The sequence below is a fragment of the Nomascus leucogenys genome, chromosome X, assembly GCF_006542625.1.
Source record: "Nomascus leucogenys isolate Asia chromosome X, Asia_NLE_v1, whole genome shotgun sequence".
NCBI classification, from domain to species: domain Eukaryota; kingdom Metazoa; phylum Chordata; class Mammalia; order Primates; family Hylobatidae; genus Nomascus; species Nomascus leucogenys.
In genome coordinates this window covers 44228969-44243940 of record NC_044406.1, presented here as the reverse complement: position 1 = coordinate 44243940, position 14972 = coordinate 44228969, and the positions used below count along the sequence as shown (strand labels likewise).

The 14972-nt window shown below is 53.7% G+C and overlaps 1 protein-coding gene across 5 annotated transcripts; it reads left to right on the top strand.

Annotated features, from left to right (window-relative positions):
• The first annotated feature begins 2576 nt into the window (after positions 1–2576).
• CDK16 (cyclin dependent kinase 16) lies at positions 2577–14455 on the top strand. Of its 5 annotated transcripts, none has more exons than XM_030806578.1 (17): positions 3127–3549; positions 6687–6768; positions 8005–8212; positions 8837–8970; positions 9070–9195; positions 9286–9342; positions 9440–9554; positions 10224–10318; positions 10417–10479; positions 10731–10854; positions 11033–11153; positions 11262–11359; positions 11444–11549; positions 11630–11672; positions 11827–11917; positions 13017–13094; positions 13181–14455. In XM_030806578.1, exons 3-17 carry the CDS (start codon positions 8011–8013, stop codon positions 13216–13218), a joined length of 1491 nt encoding a protein of 496 aa, XP_030662438.1. In that variant the 5' UTR covers positions 3127–3549; positions 6687–6768; positions 8005–8010; the 3' UTR covers positions 13219–14455. The 5 variants fall into 5 exon arrangements, with proteins under 5 accessions (XP_030662440.1, XP_030662436.1, XP_030662438.1 ...); XM_030806579.1 differs by having other exon boundaries at positions 6687–6806; XM_030806580.1 differs by lacking the exons at positions 3127–3549; positions 6687–6768 and adding an exon at positions 2577–3108 and having other exon boundaries at positions 8837–8928.
• Positions 14456–14972: the final 517 nt, after the last annotated feature.

Sequence of the window (14972 nt, the reverse complement as noted above, 5' to 3'; positions counted from 1 at the left end):
AGTTCAATTTCCTTGCTGCAGGGGTGTCCCAAACAGCTCTGCCGAATGCCAGTGCCTGCAGGCATACTTTGCGATTTTTATGGAAATACTTGAGAACATCTGTAGAGGAAAAGCCCCTTGCTTGCCTTACGCTGCCCCCCTCCCTGCCGCTGCCCCAGCCCCAGGTCTGCCTGTATTCCCTTTGAGGATCTTCAGCCTCCTACTTTGGAGAAGACAGCTGGCTGTGGGGACTGAGGGGTGTTCATCGCTTAGAGCAGGTAGCAGGAGGCCCAACACCAGCCCCACCAGGACTGCAGAGTTACCGTGCTCTGTCCTTGGTCTTGGCTGAGTGCTCCAGACAATTGAAAGCACCAGTCTGGCCACTGCTACATCTTTGCTTTCTTCTATTGTACTGGCTCCTGGTGCCTGAGGAGTCCGTTCATACTTCTGTCCCTCAACTAACCAGACAATAATTTATCTACCTTACTTAGAAACAAGATCCCTCACTCTTCTACTCAAACCTGAGTGTAAGGAATAGCTCAACCTGTTCTGAACTGGCTTGATTCCCATCACAGCCTCTGCCCACATCTGCTGCCTCCTGGGCCAGTAGTTCCTGGTCCTGGGCACAGTATATGCCCTTGCCCACCTCCTTCTGATCATTTTATTTTCTTGGCCTGCTCTGCTTGGGTGACCTCATCCTTCCACAGTTTCTTCTTCCCCACTAGGACATTGAGGACAGAGGCGTTTTCCCTTTGGTATCTAGTGGTGATACTGTCAAGTGGAAAGTTTTTCCCACCACAGGAACTTTCCCATTATTGCTCTAGAGTACCCTAGACACTCCACACTGCAGTCCACTGGCCACACCACTACAGCAGCTGAGGCTTGAACACAACTGTTGTCTTCTTTCTCCAGTATGCCAGCTCCTTTGCAGATACTCTATAGACACCTTGTTCATTGCACCTCCCCCATTACGGCTCCATTTCTTCCCCACCACAACTCCTGGATCTCCTTGACACCTTATTCGTACCTGATACCCTTCTCCATCAAAACAAGCTTTTGAGTCACGCATGAATCCTGGTTGCATCTTAGTTTTTCCCCCTCCACCTCATTCCATTTTACTTCTGCGGTTTGTCTACCATTGTAACATCAGCCAGATGGGAGATCAGGGCTTAGCAGGCGGGGATTGCGTCATTGTACCGAGCCCCCTGCACCTAGCAGCCACAAAGGATAGGGTGGGACAAAGATTTCTCTTGTCACTGCCTGGAACTATTTGCCCACCTCGTTCTGATCATTTTATTTTCTTGGCCTGCTCTGGCAGGCATTCAACAAACATTTTTTGTGTGCTGTGTGCCAGTCACTTTCTAGGCACGTGAGACAGCAGTGGATAAAGATCCCTGTCCTCTTGGGGTTTATGTTCTGCTAGGTTGAGACCCAGAATAGATTATAAACACAGTAAGGAAATTGTACCTTAGAAGTTGATCAGTGCTCTTCAAAAAGCGAGGAATAGAGCCCGATCTGGGGATCTGGAATGATGGCAGTGCAGGTAGGAATTTTTAAATAGGAAAGGCTTCATGGAGATGACTTTGAAGCAAGCACCTGGAAGAAGTGAGAGAATGAGGCACGTGGATGTGGGTCAGGAGCATTCCAGGCAAAGGGAACCACAGCAAATGCAAAACCCCTGAGGCTGGATTGTGCCCGTTTCACTCAGAAACAGAAAGAGCGCTAGTATGGTGGCAGTGAGTCAGGGGAAGAAGAGGAAGAGATGAGGTCAGAGAAGTGATGGACCTGTTCTAGGCCAAGGCGAGGACTTTTGTCTTTGTCAAGTACTTCCACTCCCATCATGGCCCGGGAAATCTCACTAATATAAACCTTACTGAAAATCCTAACTGGTGTGATCAAGGCTGCCATAAAGGGAAGCCCGGAAGTGGCGGGGAGGCTGCCTTGGAACAGGGTAGTGTAAGGATGTGCCAGAAGGCCTGCTGGAGGTTGCAGCCCTTTGAGCTGGACTTGGGGATAGTGTGGTTTTCCAGGCAGAAGGAAGTGAGGGATTAGGTCGGCCTGGTAGTGCTTGGCACACAACATGCGCCCAATAAATAAAATGGAAATAAAACCGCGGAGTGTTCTACTTATGTTGACTGACATCAAAACAAAACAAAACAAAACAAAAAACCCGCAGAGTGAGGGGAGGCACGGGCGGGGCTGTGCCGGCAAGAGAGGTGGCAGGAAAATCCAACGCAAGGCGCCTATGCAAATACTCGTGTGAGGCAGAAAGGAGGCCCCGCCCCGCTCGAAGTTCCAAGCATGCGCAGTAGCGGCTCCTGCGCCTCTAAGGATCCGCCTCTTTCCTCTTTTCTCAGCCTGGGTTCCACCCCGGGAGGCCCGCTGTATGAGATGGAGGGCGGGCTAAAGGCGGGACGAGACCCGATTGAGCGCAATTATGACCAATCACCTTGCGGAATATTCGGCCTATAGCGAAGGAAGAGCTCAGAACAAAAAGGAGACCCCACCCCCGCCGATGGTGGAAACCTATGAAACCTGGGCAGAGGCGTGCGGAGTCGGGTAGAGAGCGAAATCACGCCTCTTCAGTCAGCCACGCCCTTTATTCTTGCTCGGCCTCGCCACAGAGAGCAAATCCGATTGGCTGGGCGACAACCTCAAAGGGCGGGGCTGCACACGTTCACTACGGGAATGAGGTAGCGGTGGAGGGGGCAGTTGGGCGGGGATAGGGTGTCCTAGCTAAGGTGGTAAAGGCCAATAACTTTTCAAGCTGCCTCTCCTCGAAAAGTCATCTCGCGAACCTTTAAGATGCCTTCCTCCCCAAGCACCTCAAGGGACTAGAACTGAGTGCTTCATTTGTCTTTTTCCTCCTTGCAAAAGTCCCGTTTGCCACCATGGGGATGTACCAAGTGAGACCGAGTAGGGGGAGCCAGTGGTGATTGACGCGCCAGGTTACTGGCCGCTGCTCACCTAGGCGCTAGCAAACTTCTGCCAAGATGGGAACTGAGTACTAAACAGTCTCCACAGTTCTCCCTGGTGCCGTCTCCGGCTTGGCGCCGCATCCTCCTGTGGGCTCGCGATGGCCGCGTCCCCTCCCGCTGCGGACGGGTCCTTTGGTACATGCAGTCCGAGGTGAGTCCCCTCCTTTCCACTTCACCCTTCCGAGCGCCTGCGTGCGCATGCGCGGAGCGCGGCGCGCGCGGCGGTTGGGCCGTTCGCTGTTCGGCCCTGGGATCCGCCGCCACTCCGCGATCAGCCGGCTCTGAGCCGCGAGCCGCCGTGAGCACTCGGATTCGAGCCGGCGCCAACGAGTCCGGGGGCATCGCCCGCAGCGGCCAAGCTCATGGCCGGCTGAGCGGGACGCCGCCTCCGCCTCAGCCACCGCCGCCGCCGCCGCCTCCTCCTCCTCAGCCGGCGGCGGCCCGGGCCCAGCAACCATGGCTGAAGACTACTGGGACGGGCGCCTGCGGCGAACAGGAGGAGAAGGAGGTCGCGCGGCCTCATCCCGGGCCGCCGCCCCAGGCGCCGCCGCGCCGGCCCCGCGGCTCTGAGGTTGCTCGCGCGCCCCCGCCGGTGAGCGCGTCCCCGAGGCGTGGAGGCTGCCCCTCCTCCTTCAGAACCCACCTCGGGCGGTGCCCAGGGGTCTGGGCTGCAGGGCTGGCAGGTGCCCCCACCCCCGGCGAATTTCCCAGAATGCACCGGGGCGGGGGGTCATTTGGGGCCTCCCTGACCTTGGCCCCGCCCTGGGCCCGTCCTGGGAGCTGGGGTTGGGTAGTGTTGTTTGTGCTAATGGGGAGCAGGGGGAATCAAAGGACCAAAGGGTGTGGAAATGGGTGACAATGGGGTGAAAGACTTGGGGAGGGGTTGCTAATGGGGGTCGGAGCATGTGGCAGTAAGCCTCACGCCAATAAGTCGTGTAAGGTTCAAGGCCCCGTGTGTGCTTGTGGAAGGATGGCGGGGTGCGGAGCAGGTGAGGGACCCGAGGGTGTATAACGGGAGGTAGGTTGTCGAGGAAGTTCTAAGACATGCTCATAGGGATTATGTCCGCAGAGAGGCCCGGTGTGTATTCATGGGGGACAGGGTGGCACAGGTACCAGAACGTCTGCTGGTGGGGTCAGGGCTTTGAGGCCTGGCGATGAGGCCCGGGATGGTGTTAATACTGCGTGTCTGTCCGTGGGGCCTGCAGTGTGTGCTTGTGGAGGGCAGGTAGCTGAAGGACTCGAGTGTGGCCTGTGCGCCAGTGGGGGTCATGGCTGTAGAGGGTGTATGCCTGTGACCTCGAAGGTCTAGGTAGTTTGGGGCCCAGTATATGCTAATGAGGGCAGAGTGGAGGAAGGACCTGAGAGTATCTAATGGAGGAAGGACTGTGGAACACCTGAGCCTGGCCTAAGGGAGATGAGAATTGTGTGTCTGCCTGGGCCCGGGAAGGGGTGGTGGGGAAGGAAGTGTCTTAGCACTGTCAGAGGCTTAGTGGACGAAGGGTCAAGGTGATGTGAGGTGTGAGTAGTGTGTCCGTGGACACAGGGAATGTGAGTCTCGAGGGCACACTAGGAAGGAGCAGGGTAATATAAGAAGTACTGGTGGTTGCTAATGTGGGTTTAGAGACATAGAGGCACTTCAGTGTGTGCCATTGCAAGAGTCAGCTGTGTGAAGTCTGGAATATGCTAATAAGCATCAGAACCTTGCGAAGATTGTGCCCTTGTGTCCACGGAGGACCCGAGTATGTTGAGGTTCCAGGGGGTGCTACTTGGGGGTAGGGCTGCGGAGGGGATCTAGTGTGTAATAAGGGGGATCAGGGCTTTCATGAAGGGATCCAAGTGTGAACCAACAAGGATTATATCTGTGGAGGGGTCGGAGCAGAGAGCAATAGAGGACAGGAATGTGTGATGATCTCGGTGTGCTAAAGTGGATTACAGCTAGGGAGGGCTGAAGTGTGCGCTAATGGGAGTCAGGGCTGAATGAGACACTGTGTGCACTAATGAGGGTCAGGCCATGGTAGAACAGTGTGTTTGTGTGTCCCTGGGGAATAGGGCTGAGTAAGGGTTCAGGGTGCACTAATCGGGAGGCAGGACTGTGTGAGGCCCGGTGTGTGCTAATAGAAATCAGGCCTGAGTGAAGACTCAGTTTGTGCCGACAGAGGGGACAGGACAGTGGAAGGACTGGAATGTGTGTTAAGGATGGTCATAGCTGTGAAGGGGCCTGAGTGCGGGTAACACTGGTTAGAGATCTATCTGTAAGGTTCACTTTATGTTAATAGCATTCAGAGCAGCATGAAGAAGGTCCAGTGAGTACTAATGTGGGTCAGCTATAGAGTACCCCAAGTGCATGTTAATAGAGGCCAGAATCATGTAGGGGGAACAATATGTTAATGAGGGGAGTCAGTGCTATGGAGAAGGTAACAAGCAGCTAGGCCAGGGGAGGGGCCCAAGAATGTGGTGGCAAGAGTTACTTAGAGGAGGCTGAGTGTGTGCTGACAGAGTTCAGGGTGGTATGTTATGTGTTAGGGCTTTGAATGCTGATGGGTATATGAGATAATAGCAGGTAAGATGTAGTGAGGCCTTCTTGAGGGTCTAGCGTGTATTAATGGGGATCAGGACATAGGGTGTGATGACTGAGTCCTTAGTGGTCGGTGTGGGGAGTATCCTTGAGTATGAGAGTAGTCTGAGGATGGGTGTATGTCTTTGGGGATCAGGAAGGGTCAGGCAGGACATGTGCCCTTTTTGGGGTAAGTTTTTATGTCCAGTTTCTTGCTCCCTTCACTTTTTTGAAATCTAAAAAGCTCAGTCAACTGAAATATTTAAAAGTTTCCTTGCGTATAAATGTTCAGTTATCTCTGTTCACAGGGGCTTGTCTGAGTCCCCCATCCCCCTTTCTGGGAGTGTTATGTGATACACAGATTTGACACCCCATCTTCCTAAAATCCCAAAAAACTGAACTCCAGAGCATGTCCAGCCCTTGGGGTTTCCAGTTAGAGGTCGTGGACCCATGGCTCCTCCTGGCTTCCTTCCCATCCTCCATTCAGCCCTACTTCCCCCACCCCCTCCCCTACTCCCTGTCACAACATGCAAAGCAACTGGGTATCTGTGCCATATGGGGACACAAGGCTGTCTTTGGGAGCTGGCCATGCTTTACCTTCCTCGCCTTAGGCCCAGTATTCAGCCTCCCAGGTCAGGATGTTTTGTGGTTATCCTGGGTTCTCCATGGATGGACCTCATCCTGTATCTGAGGTCTTTCTGCTAGGGTGGCCCCTACCCCTCCTGGGGATAGTGAGTTCAGCCAGGTTGGGGTGAGAACTGCTGGGGTAAGCACCTGATTTCAAGGTAGCAGATGACCCATTTCTCTCCTCAAATCCAGCCCCAGTCTCATCCTCGACCTCCTATCTAGCTCTACTTCCCTTGGGCCCAGGGCCATCTTAGGCCCTGCTGTGAGTCCAGATGGTTCCTGGGTCAGGTCTTTCCCCCTCCTTGCTGGCCCAGAGCCCAAGAGGAAGCAGAAGACGGCTGGCCTAAGCCTTTTGGTGGCCCCATTCCCTTCAGCAATCCATCTAGGTCATCTTCCTGTCGATGCCAGCATCCCTGGGCTACCTTGTTTAGGGTTGTTCAATGAATAGCAGGGACTCATCACCTCAGCAGAGGTTGGTCCTAGGCCCTCAGCCCCCTGATTCACTTATTTCTGCCATAAGCACTTTTTGAGCATCTACTCTGTGTCAGTCACTATTCCAGGTCCTCAGGATATAGCCGTGACCTAAACACAGAAATCTACCCTGGCGGAGCTGATCTTCTAGTTGTGGCGGTGAGGAGATAGACAGTAAAGACTAAAGAAACCAATAAGTAGGTGGTGTCATTTCTGAGGAGGTAATGAGTGCCGGGGGGATAACTGGCAAGGTGAGGGAGCTCGGGATGGTTGAGATTTTAAATAGGGTTATTCACAGAGGCCTCATGAAAAAGTTGACCTTTGAGCAACGGCCCAAAGGGAGAGGGGAGTGAGCCATTTCGAAATTTAGGGGAAGGGTGTTCCAGGTACCAGGAACAGCCAGTGTAAAGGCCCCGAGGTGGGACTCTACTGGGTGTGGTTGCAGAACAGCAACTAGGAATGATGGCGGTGGGAGGGTGGTGGGGGGTGGTGGGTGAGAGGTAATAGGGGCAAATGAGGTAAAGAAAGACCTGTGGGCCACATTGAGGACTGGGGTGTGTATTTGGGGTGATGAGAAATATAGTACATTCTTGAGTAGAGGAGAAATGTGACTGGGCTTGTAAAAGTCTAGATTGGACCCTAGGGGTCCTAACCTGATCAAACCTTTCTGGCAGCCCTGAGAAGAGCTGGTGTACATGGAGACCCCCCCTCCACACAATCCCACCCAGTGGTTGGGTCTGGGCAGGACACCCTGACACACACTCCCTCCCCCCACCCCCGCCCCCACCCCCCCCCACCCCCCCCCCCCACAACCTGAGTAGATGAATGGGATGATGCAGTGGTTGTCATGACGATGAGTGCTACAGAAGTCAGGAGAAGGGTCCCTGTGGCCACAGGGAATAGTCTGCCTTGGCCTTTGAGGGTGGTGCTAGGGGAACTATGCCACTCTATGGGCGTGCTCGAGGCCATGTCACCCATCCTTCAGTTCTGGGCACACGCCCTGGCAGACCCATGGCTGGGCCCATCACTGCAGCTGCACCTGAGAAGATCTGCTATGGAGCCTTCTGCTCCTGCAGTGGGGCTTTTCCCCTAGATCCCAACAATCCATCGTTTGGGCCCTTGCCCTCAATCAGCCACCTAAATCTGAGAACTCAGGTGGGTCACGTAGGAGCAGGGTCCCAGTGGGGCTGGCTGTGTGGGTGGGCAGGTACTGACAAAGATCCCCATCCATGCTGGGTTTCCAGAACTCCTGAGTGGCTCTGGGGTCCATAGTGGTTGAGTGAGCACTGACAAGTTCATGTCAGTGCCCCCTGCTAGGCTGTGGGCTTTAGGGAACCCATGGTGATCAAGCAAATGCTAATATGGGACCCATTTCCATCCTTGTCCCTTGCTCAGATCGCCATGGATCGGATGAAGAAGATCAAACGGCAGCTGTCAATGACACTCCGAGGTGGCCGAGGCATAGACAAGACCAATGGTGCCCCTGAGCAGATAGGCCTGGATGAGAGTGGTGGTGGTGGCGGCAGTGACCCTGGAGAGGCCCCCACACGTGCTGCTCCTGGGGAACTTCGTTCTGCACGGGGCCCACTCAGCTCTGCACCAGGTGGGTCCACTGGCTACCCCCTCTCCCATATGACCCCAGGCTGCTTCCCAGGTATTGCCTCCTGGTCACATTCCTCATTTTCCTCTCAATTTTCTGCCCTTTCTCTGCCCCCCATGTGCTCTCTTCTCCCCCTTCCCTCCCATCTTCTCTCAACACCGTCTGTCTATCTGTCCATCTGCGCTCCTCTTCTTGCCTTTCTGCCCAGGCCCCGTCGGGGGGACAGAGGGTGCCTTGCCTGTCACAGCTGCCCCAAGGCTCCCTCTGCCCTTCTGCCCTCTATGATGGCCTCCTCAGGCCTCTGGTACCTGCCTGCCCTGGGCCTGCCTTCCCAGGACCCTTGGCTTCCCCTGCCACCACCTAGCTGCCGTCTCTGAGCTCAGCTTGCCCTTGGAAGGAAGGGTTCCACTAGGTGACTTTTGCCTCCCCACCCCCCAGTTCAACCTGTCCTAGATGTACCTGAGCTTCCCTGGGGTCAGGTACATCACCCTCTCCCCGAGGGACTCCAGGTTTCCTCTGGGGGCCATGTGCACACATGTGTGATGATGAAATATGTTTCGTGGGGGATGGGGTGTCCTGTGGTTCCTGACCCCACCTGGCCTGCCCTACCCCTCTCCCTGCCACCAGAGATTGTGCACGAGGACTTGAAGATGGGGTCTGATGGGGAGAGTGACCAGGCTTCAGCCACGTCCTCGGATGAGGTGCAGTCTCCAGTGAGAGTGCGTATGCGCAACCATCCCCCACGCAAGATCTCCACTGAGGTGCTTGACCCCGTCTGGATGGTGGAGGAGCTGGAAAAAGGGGTTGGACCTGGGGAGGTGGAGCTCATGATCCTGTTTCTCTCTCGCCTTACCTGCCAGGACATCAACAAGCGCCTATCGCTACCAGCTGACATCCGGCTGCCTGAGGGCTACCTGGAGAAGCTGACCCTCAATAGCCCCATCTTTGACAAGCCCCTCAGCCGCCGCCTCCGTCGTGTCAGCCTAGTAAGCACCTTCTGTTCCTGTCCTCTCCTTTTTCTCCTCTCCCAGACCCTTCTCCTGAGCCTGCTTCAACCTGCCTCATTTGTCCCACAGTCTGAGATTGGCTTTGGGAAACTGGAGACCTACATTAAGCTGGACAAGCTGGGCGAGGTGAGAGGCAGCTAGGAGGCCCATGGTGGGGATGAAGGTCAGTGGGAACTCCTGGAATCTCATAGCACCTCTCCTGTCACACTTCCTCATATTCCAGGGTACCTATGCCACCGTCTACAAAGGCAAAAGCAAGCTCACAGACAACCTTGTGGCACTCAAGGAGATCAGACTGGAACATGAAGAGGGGGCACCCTGCACCGCCATCCGGGAAGGTACACACCCCCATCCCATCTGCCCCAGGCTTCCCCAACCCACCCCTGGCGCACACACTCCATAATGAGAACAAAGACTGGTTCTGAGACCCCCTAAAACACTCTGGCTTTCATGGGAATGCCTGTCACCCACATATCCAGGTAATAATCAGGGTAACCAGGAATCTGTTCCCATTTGGATAAAAGGTAGATGAATTGCAAACCAGGGTTTGGTTCTGAGAACACCCCTGAAAGTGCTCACCAGTTTATTTACTGTAACAGTTTCTAGTCGGAATATCACATGGAATGAATTTGAATTGCACTGAAATTTAGTGTGCAAATTCGATTTCACACGATGCTGCAGGCCTGTGTACTGAGGATTGGAGCCAGGCCCCTTCCCAGAAACCAAAAACAGGTTGTGAAAATCTAGTGTCACATGAGCCTGGGGCTGCAATCCCAGGTTCTTGCTCCATACTCTCCTCTGAGTCTTATTTTCCACATCTGCAACATGGAGAAACAACTTCCTTCTGGCATGAGGTGGGTTAGAGCTGGTGGCTCCGAGGCATTACCCTGAACTGTCTGGAGAAAGAAAGAAAACCTGGGCTTGTCCCTTTCTAGTCCTTGTCCTCACCTCTGTCCTGAGGGTAGGACCCTGACTCTTCCCCTGTCCCACTCCCATGCTTCCTGCAGTGTCCCTGCTCAAGGACCTCAAACACGCCAACATCGTTACGCTACATGACATTATCCACACGGAGAAGTCCCTCACCCTTGTCTTTGAGTACCTGGTAAGGTTGAGTGGCAGTGGGTCCCAGGGTGAGGTGAGGAGAAAGCCAGGAGCCATAGGAAGTAACACTCATTCCTGTACCACCTTTTCTTTCCTCAGGACAAGGACCTGAAGCAGTACCTGGATGACTGTGGGAACATCATCAACATGCACAACGTGAAAGTGGGTGTGGGGCAGGAAGCAGGGGCACAAGGGGGCCCCCACTCACCCACTCCAACCCACAAATCTCCCAGAAACGGACTTTTCCCTTTGGCTTTTTTTGCTAGGAGCCCTTGGAGGGCACTGGGACCCTGTCCTCTTCTGTGTGACAAGGCTCTGGGCCTGGTGTCTGTGTTTGGGAGGGGAGCAGTGCCTGCTGGGGGTCGGGCTAGTGGATAGTCTTTGACCTCTGCCTGCCATTCCTGGGTCCCCAGCTGTTCCTGTTCCAGCTGCTCCGTGGCCTGGCCTACTGCCACCGGCAGAAGGTGCTACACCGAGACCTCAAGCCCCAGAACCTGCTCATCAACGAGAGGGGAGAGCTCAAGCTGGCTGACTTTGGTACCACTGGCCTCCCCTTTCTTATTGGCTCCCCAGCCTCCTACTTTCCCACGACCACTTAGTCTCACTTCCCTTCAGCCTTGCCAGATTTTGCCTAGGACACCCTCAGTCTCAACTGCACTCTCCCCCAGACTTTGCCCATGACCCCCTCATTCTAGCTATCCTTTCTGATTTCCAGGCCTGGCCCGAGCCAAGTCAATCCCAACAAAGACATACTCCAATGAGGTGGTGACGCTGTGGTACCGGCCCCCTGACATCCTGCTCGGGTCCACGGACTACTCCACTCAGATTGACATGTGGTAAGGACAGGTGGAAGTGTGGCAGGGGCCACGTGGGAAAGGGGGTGGCTTGGTCACAACAGCCACCCAGCCAGCTGCCTCTCTATTCACTGTGCCCTCCCTGCCCAGGGGTGTGGGCTGCATCTTCTATGAGATGGCCACAGGCCGTCCCCTCTTTCCGGGCTCCACGGTGGAGGAACAGCTACACTTCATCTTCCGCATCTTAGGTGAGGAGGCATGGGCCCTAGGCGCTGTGGAGACACACAGGGAGGACCTGTGAAATGTTTGGGGTAACTCCTCTTCCCTACTAGGAACCCCAACTGAGGAGACGTGGCCAGGCATCCTGTCCAACGAGGAGTTCAAGACATACAACTACCCCAAGTACCGAGCCGAGGCCCTTTTGAGCCACGCACCCCGGTGAGGCTGGTGGGTGGGTGGCATTAGGGGCCAGAGTGTCCAAACTCATTTTAAATCAGGTCTCTTTGTCCTTGTGGCAGACTTGATAGCGACGGGGCCGACCTCCTTACCAAGCTGTTGCAGGTGAGACCACCTTGGATCAGCCTTGGGAGTATGGGATTCCAGGTGTGGGGAAACAGGGACCCCCCCTCAAACCAGGGGCAGGGTCTGAGGTGGGCAGAGAGACCTACTTGTTGAAGATATCAATACTATCCCCCTCCCCCCCACCCCCACTCAGTTTGAGGGTCGAAATCGGATCTCCGCAGAGGATGCCATGAAACATCCATTCTTCTTCAGTCTGGGGGAGCGGATCCACAAACTTCCTGACAGTGAGTGGAGCTGGGGAATGGACCGGCCAGTGTGGGGACTGGGAAACAGGACTGCTGGGGCCAGCTGGCGGGTTGTGTAGGATTCTGGCTATGCCACCTCTACGTGGGGGGACATCTTGTTCACATGTGTGATGGGTTGTATTTGTTATGAAAACATTTTTTAGTTTTCAGTTCCTTTTACCTTTCATGAAAAATTTAAAACATACATAAAAATATATGCAATAGCACTTTACTTTTTTTAAAGTAGACGTTTCCTTACATGCGCTAAAAAATGCACAAATCGTAAGTATACTATACAATGAATTTTCATAAATGAAACACATCCTTGTAACTAGCACAAAAGTCAAGAAACAGAATGTTAAAAGCTCTCCACCCCGAGCTCCCTTGCATCTCCTTCAGTTATTCCCAGCCCCTTCCCAAAGGGTGACCACTGTTTTGACCTCTAACAGCAAGGATAAGTTTTTTCTGTCCTTGTACTTTATAGAAATAGAATCACATGTGACGTTCGCTTTTTATATCTGGCTTTTAAAAACTTTTTAATATGGATATTTTCAAATATATGTATTTATATATTAGTCAAAATAATATGATGAGTCCCTAAGTACTCCAGTGAGTCATCAATTCGTGGTCAATCTGGTTTTATCTATATTCTCTCTGATTATTTTGAGTCACATCCAATCCCAGACATCATAGCATTTATCCTTAAATAATTTCAGCAGATACCTATAAAAGATTTTTTTAAAACAACAATATTATTATCAAACCTACAGAAAACATTTGCTCACTTTCCCTATCTCCCCACTGGATTAATATATAAAGCAAACCCCAACCACCACCCATCACCTAGACTTAACAGGTGGTAACTGCAATACCATAATTCACTTGACAAAATTAATAATGATTTCTTTGTGTCATGTAATGGTCCATATTTCATCTTCCCTGGTTGTAGCTGGTTTGTGTATGGAATTGTTTGACAGATGAAGGTCAAGCCTCTCAGAGAAGAGGCAGCTTTTTCTAATTCTTCCAATGGGGTCATATGGGGCTGGTCCTAGATGACCTCATGGGTCATCCCCCACTTCTGTGTCTCCCCCATCTGTAGCTACTTCCATATTTGCACTAAAGGAGATTCAGCTACAAAAGGAGGCCAGCCTTCGGTCTTCGTCGATGCCTGACTCAGGTAGGTATAGCCCCTTGTCTTCCTCCCTGCCCTACCCACCTACCTGCTTACCCACCAACAGCCATCTGCTCTGCTTTCCCCCACAGGCAGGCCAGCTTTCCGCGTGGTGGACACCGAGTTCTAAGCCACAGACTGAGGCCCCAGCAGGCAGCAGCTGGAGGGATGCCACACCCCTCACAGGGCAGCCCCCAACTATATCTTCCCTGCTTACTCTCTGCCTACCTGCCTGAGCCATGTTCACCTGCCCACTTGTCCCTTGCTGCCTGCCCAAACACCCCACCATTGGCCTGTCAACCCACCCATTGGCCTGTCTGCTGGGTGCTAACAAAGCTCTCATCACTCCTTCACTTGGTCTGTCTGTCTGTCTCTGTCTTGGTAGTTGCCAGTGGACAGCATGGCCATGCCAGCCTCCCACACTGAGGCCAGGCCTACCCCCCATCATACCAGTCCCCAGGACCACTACCCCACGGCCAGCCAGGGGTCCAGAGCTAGCCCAGGCTGGGGATCTCGACTCAGACAAGATGGTGACAATGCCTTGAGTCTGAGGCATCCTCTGCCTGCTTTCCTGCCTGCCCCACCTGCCTCATATTGTGTGGGCCTTTTTTTGTTTCATTTCATTCATTGTTTTTTTCTTTTTTTTAATTATTTTAAATGAGATTTTCATTTTTTTAAAATGCAATATCTCTGTATACAGACTGGCTGGGCCCCACCCCCTGCGTGTGGCCCTCCCACAGTATTTTGTGCAATGAAGCCCTGCTCCCAGCCTTTCAGAGACAGGGACACAGCCCCTATTTGGAACCCTGATCATCACCAGACCCTGGGATTGGCTATGGGAAAGCATGCCACGGCCACTCGCCTTCCTACCCCCGCCCGCCATCCCCAGCTGCAGGGGGATCTGGGGACTACCAGAGACTCTGGGAAATGGACAAGGTGGGGGGCCCCACTCTTTCTCTCCTGCAGTCCCGTAGCTGGGGCCTCCTTCCTTCTCAGGGTCTCCCCAGCCCAGCCTCCTTGCTCCCATCCCACTCGGTGCTGTTGGGTAGGGACCCTGCCAGGAACTGACCAGCTCAGCGAGGAGCCATAATGTGCATATGTGCACAAGCAGGGTTGGGGGAGGGGGGTGTGAGGGGTTGTGCCCAGGTGTTGCCCCCTATCTCCTGGGGAGGGTGAGGCAGGGCAGGGACAGTTTCCAGGGTCAGTCCCTGGATGGGTGGTTACCTCCCCTTCCTCCACCCTAAGCCCTGGGGCCCTGAAATGGGGTGGGAGGGCAGGGGTGGGAGCCCTCCTAGTGGGTTTGGGGGGTTGGGTTCCTGAATGCACCATAATCGCTGTATGAAATATTAAAAAGTCTAAAGTGAAAAGCCTGCTTGCAAATCCCTGTAGGGGTGGAGGGTGGCTGAGCTGGGGTGATTACTGGGGCCTTGGAGAATTCATACCTCATCACCACTGTCTAGGAAAACACTGAGAGTGGGCCAGGGACACGTCACGACTATGAAAAAGGCATCTAAGGTATTGCACATGTAACAGTAGAACATGGAGTTGAAGCAGGTAGGGCAGGCTGAATGGTGTTGATGGGCTGAGAAGCAGAAAGGGGAGTTAGATTTGCCCAGGAATATGAGGAAGCCTGATAAGAGGGTGGAGGCAGGGGAGTGGAGGAGACGATGTTTGAAAGACACTGGAAGGCCCAATAGAACCATGGATGGGAAGATGAGGCAAAGGCCCAGTATGACCAACTGACTAGGAAACCATGAAGAGGAGGGAATATTCAGGACGGTAGAGGGTAGATTTTGGACCACTGAGTAGGTAGATAAGTCCTTTAATACATGGATCAAATTAAGCAGTGGGGCCATAGATGGACCTGGAAATTTCAATTATTAG